Here is a 4,228-nt window from a genome sequence, read left to right as displayed (position 1 = left end):
GTCTGTATTAACCATAGTAATATAAAAAGTATATTAAAATCCAAGGTGCTGATGGACACGCTGACGTCTATATATGTTGGGTAAATAAATCTTTTGGCTAACTTTCTGGAAAGTCTTGGTTCTGTAAGCCAAATATAAATAAATAAATAATTAATTGTTCACTAACAAGCTTGATTAAAAATTATTATTATTTAATAATAACATCAGTAAATTGGTAGGGTACATAAAATATAGTATGATAAAAAAAAACGGCGTCAGCGATGACTATGAAATGAAGATCGCTGTCATTTTATATACGTAAGATTGTATGGTATTATAAGATACAACATGATAAAAAAAAACGGCGTCAGCGATGACTATGAAATGAAAATCGCGATACAGAATGTCATTTCAAAACTAACTTTTTTAGATGCCGTTTTATACGGTACATAGGAACCTCCACAACATAAAAAAAATTGAAAGAAATTAGTTGCATTGGTAATTAAGAAATATTTTAATTATAATAATTAAAAGTATTAAAACTCTTAAAAATTAAATAAAAAAACTAACTTTTAATATAAGCAACCCTACATACATTTAAGGGTATTTTTAGTTGCATAAAACTAAAGTAAATTGAGCGCCAAATTACTTCATTTAAAACTAATCATTTATAACCTTTGAATATCTATAACTATATTTTACAAAATACAATAACATTACTTGTTTATTAAATATGTTTGATTAAAAAAATATTTTAGTATAATTTACCTAAAGTTATTGAGCGCCTCTCATCATGAAATTCATCCTCAATATGCTGTTAAATGTTGAAATAATCAATGTGATGGTATCTGGAAGAGGGTGGTTGAATTGAAGTGGAGTTGTCGCAAAAAATCCTTGTTCTCTTGTTCTAAAGCGGTACAATATCCCATTCAAAAATTTTAGAAGGAATTAGAAATAGGATGAAAAGAAGCAATCAACTATTAGAAAATAAATCCAAAATTATACAACTCCATGTAGGCTTCAAAAGAAATAAGATGAAAGACTTGGGAGCCTTAAATAATAGCTGTAACATAAACAAGAATACAAATAAAAGAAGAGATTTAGAAATACAAAGAATGATACAATATAAAAAATAATACAAGTGAATAATGACTGATAACTCAGAAAGAGAGTAGAAGATTTCGCAGAATGAAGATAATATCAAATACATATAAAAGAAATAGAGGTAAGTGGATTTGAAAAAAATTGCATAAATTACATAGTTCCTCTTCAATAATGAATTTCATCCTCATTCCACTGTTGAATGTTGGATTTAATCAATCTAATGATATCTTGAAGAAGGTGGTTGAATTAAAGTGCAGCTGTCCTGATGCCAGATTGTTGGTAATATTCATCAAAAGGATAAATACACTACCATGGAACTGTATACATCCATCGATTTGTTGTAGAAAATCTGTAACAAAGAAATATATAATATTATGTTTTATTAATTAGGTATGTTAAAATAATTGTGTTTATTTTATTTTTCTTAGTCTGTTAATAAATTTTTAATAATTTATTAAAATTATTTTTAAGAAATTAAACATTCATCACACAATGGAAGAACAACTTGTAAACCAGAATGATGGCGAAACGTCAGGATTATACAAGGGGTGACCCAGGTCTCTTCTTTTAGGTGGTCTCTATGTGCAGGTGTGTATTGTTAATAACATTCCTAAAAAAGAAAATCATAATTAAGCATTATATTAATACAATGCAAATTTGTTAATGACTACAGGGTATAATATTGCATGGTCATACCAAATATATCTAAATATGGAGCACTGTACTAAGTAACTTACTTTTTAAAATATGCTATGCAGGTCTCCAATGGCCAAACATCAGAGTCAGAGGATGATCCAGGTCCCCTCTTTTGTGGAAGGATGCAGAAAGACACCGTTCTCTTGTGTGGTATTATTAACATGTCTAAGACAAAACGAAACATATTTAAAACACTCAAAACAAAATAAACACTTTACTACATCTATCAAAGAATGAAAGCGAGATACTGTTACCACATATATTCTCATAATTTTTTATGTTTCTCTAACAGTATGGAAATTAGAAAAACTATAAATGGGATTAACCATTAAAGATAATCTCCAGACATATATTAATAAAAATAAAGCTTACTTTGAATTTCTTGTACTGCAGTAATCGAAGATGGAGCTAAACCTTTATAAAACCTCCGCAGAAAGACACGGTTCTCTTGTGTGGTATTATTAACATGTCTAAAACAAAACAAAACATATTTAAAACACTCAAAACAAAGTAAACACTTTACTACATCTATCAAAGAATGAAAGCGAGATACTGTTACCACATATATTCTCATAATTTTTTATGTTTTTCTAACAGTATGGAAATTAGGAAAACTATAAATGGGATTAACCATTAAAGACAATCTCCAGACATATATTAATAAAAATAAAGCTTATTTTCAATTTCTTGTACTGAAGTCTCTCTACCAAACCTCCTCTTATAAATCTTCGTCTACTGATGTGATTTTTGATGTTTTACCTTCTTGCCCCAGCTAATTTAACCTATGGTCAAAGATAAACCCTCAGCCAGCTTTTAGACATGGAGGGTAGTAACTTCCTCAGGTACTTGTACTTGCTATGCAGGTTATTGATGGCCGAACATCAAAGTTAGAAGATGATCCAGGTCTCCTCTTCTGGGGAAGGATACAGAAAGACACCATTCTCTTGTGTGATATTACTGGGTATACTAACACTGATTTATTCTAAAAGACCTAGAAATAGGGACAAAATATTAGTTGAGGAATAAAAAACATCTTTAAACTCTACCAAAAAAAAATGTTTGAAAAAATACCAAATGTGTCTAAATATAAAGCAATATTCTAAATGACTGTATTTCTATTGTACAATAGAGACATCAAGGAATGTGTCTATGTTTTCATACACTCGATTTTAAAAAAGAAAATTATGAAAATTGGAAAAATATATAAGCTATTAATGATGATGTAATTGAAATATTTGAGAGTGAAATAAAATACAAAAAGCATCAAAACAATGGGTACTTACAGTTACAGGAGATTAAACAGGCCTTACGGAACAGAATAAGCTCAAGTAGTGCACAGAAAAATCACTTTTTTCACCAGAAAATCAGAAAAATCGTAAGAACTTTGACAACGGAAAATCGTTGCCCAGTCATGATCTTTTTTTGCTGCATAAATAATGCTATGCCTAAAATAAAATATTTATTCTAGAAAAATAAAGTGTTTATTAGATTTATAATGATTTTGTAACCGTTCAATTCGTTTTATATTAACAAAAACAAGATTTAGAATAGCTGTCTTTGCTTAAAAATTAAAAATAAAAATTTTGGCGACATTTTAGATTTTAGTTTAAATTTTTCTCACTTTTTCCATAATGGCGCCACAGGCGTTCTTCTTCTTTTTCATATTTTAGGGCTGAAGAGAACGGTCACCACAGAAACAAAGTAATATTCTTCTTCTTTTTAATACTTCTGATCTTAAATATGTGCAACCACAGATTTGATATAGATTTTCTTCTTTTTATTTTTTAATGGCTCTAACTTAGATTGGTCATTTATAATCTATGGTTAATTATTAGACAAAGACAACAATAAAAATAAACAAATACAGCAATAGTAAATTATGGTGATTATTTTATTCTTGACTGTGTTCTGGACATTCTCCTAAATTATTTTATATTTATTCATCTTGTCTCTGTGTTGGTATCTGGATATTGTTAAACTCAGTATATTTCCTTCGTTTTCATCAGTGTATTTCTTTCATTTGTATTATCCTCAGGAATAAGAGCATATTTTAATCCTTCCAATTTAGAGATAGCAGGTATTTTATAATGACTAGACACGCTAGAAATTGCACTGCTGGGGCAGTCTATACTTACCACGAAAAGAAAAAAGATGCCCAGGCTTCAGGCTACGGTACAAATGTGCAGAGACTGAGTAAAGATTCCATAAAAAATTTCGATGCCTGCTCTCTATCATTGCAGCCTTGTAGAAATCCTGTTATAACGTAAGTTTTTAAAATCATTCTGTGTTCAATTATCTTAATATTTATACTTTAGGAAAGATGGTTATTTATTTGACAAGGAAGTAATTTTAGAGTATATTATCTCCAAAAAGAATGAGTACAGCAGGAAACTAAAAGAATACGACAGGCTAAAAAAGAAAGAAGATGAAGAACTGGCCAATAAAAAAG

General features: G+C 29.2%; 1 protein-coding gene and 1 long non-coding RNA gene across 3 annotated transcripts; one reads left to right on the top strand and one right to left on the bottom strand.

Moving 5' to 3' along the window:
* On the bottom strand, positions 1–3,158 carry LOC115891074. Of its 2 annotated transcripts, XR_004051745.1 has the most exons (7): positions 3,063–3,158; positions 2,539–2,770; positions 2,152–2,249; positions 1,821–1,944; positions 1,238–1,693; positions 748–1,042; positions 1–121 (listed from the first exon to the last, which is right to left on the bottom strand). It is a non-coding gene; the product is annotated as an uncharacterized LOC115891074 (long non-coding RNA). The 2 variants fall into 2 exon arrangements; XR_004051744.1 differs by having other exon boundaries at positions 748–1,693.
* Positions 3,159–3,625: 467 nt separating this feature from the next.
* On the top strand, positions 3,626–4,224 carry LOC115891079 (nitric oxide synthase-interacting protein homolog; the record flags this gene model as incomplete). Its single annotated transcript, XM_030911480.1, has 2 exons — positions 3,626–4,042; positions 4,095–4,224. Coding segments are annotated over exons 1-2 (306 nt in total), but the record flags the coding sequence as incomplete, so codon positions are not given.
* Positions 4,225–4,228: the final 4 nt, after the last annotated feature.

The sequence above is a fragment of the Sitophilus oryzae genome, unplaced genomic scaffold (genome assembly GCF_002938485.1).
Source record: "Sitophilus oryzae breed Bouriz unplaced genomic scaffold, Soryzae_2.0 scaffold_965_pilon_pilon, whole genome shotgun sequence".
Lineage (NCBI taxonomy): Eukaryota > Metazoa > Arthropoda > Insecta > Coleoptera > Curculionidae > Sitophilus > Sitophilus oryzae.
Note: the sequence above shows the minus strand (reverse complement) of the source record. Positions and strands in the feature narration are given on the sequence as shown.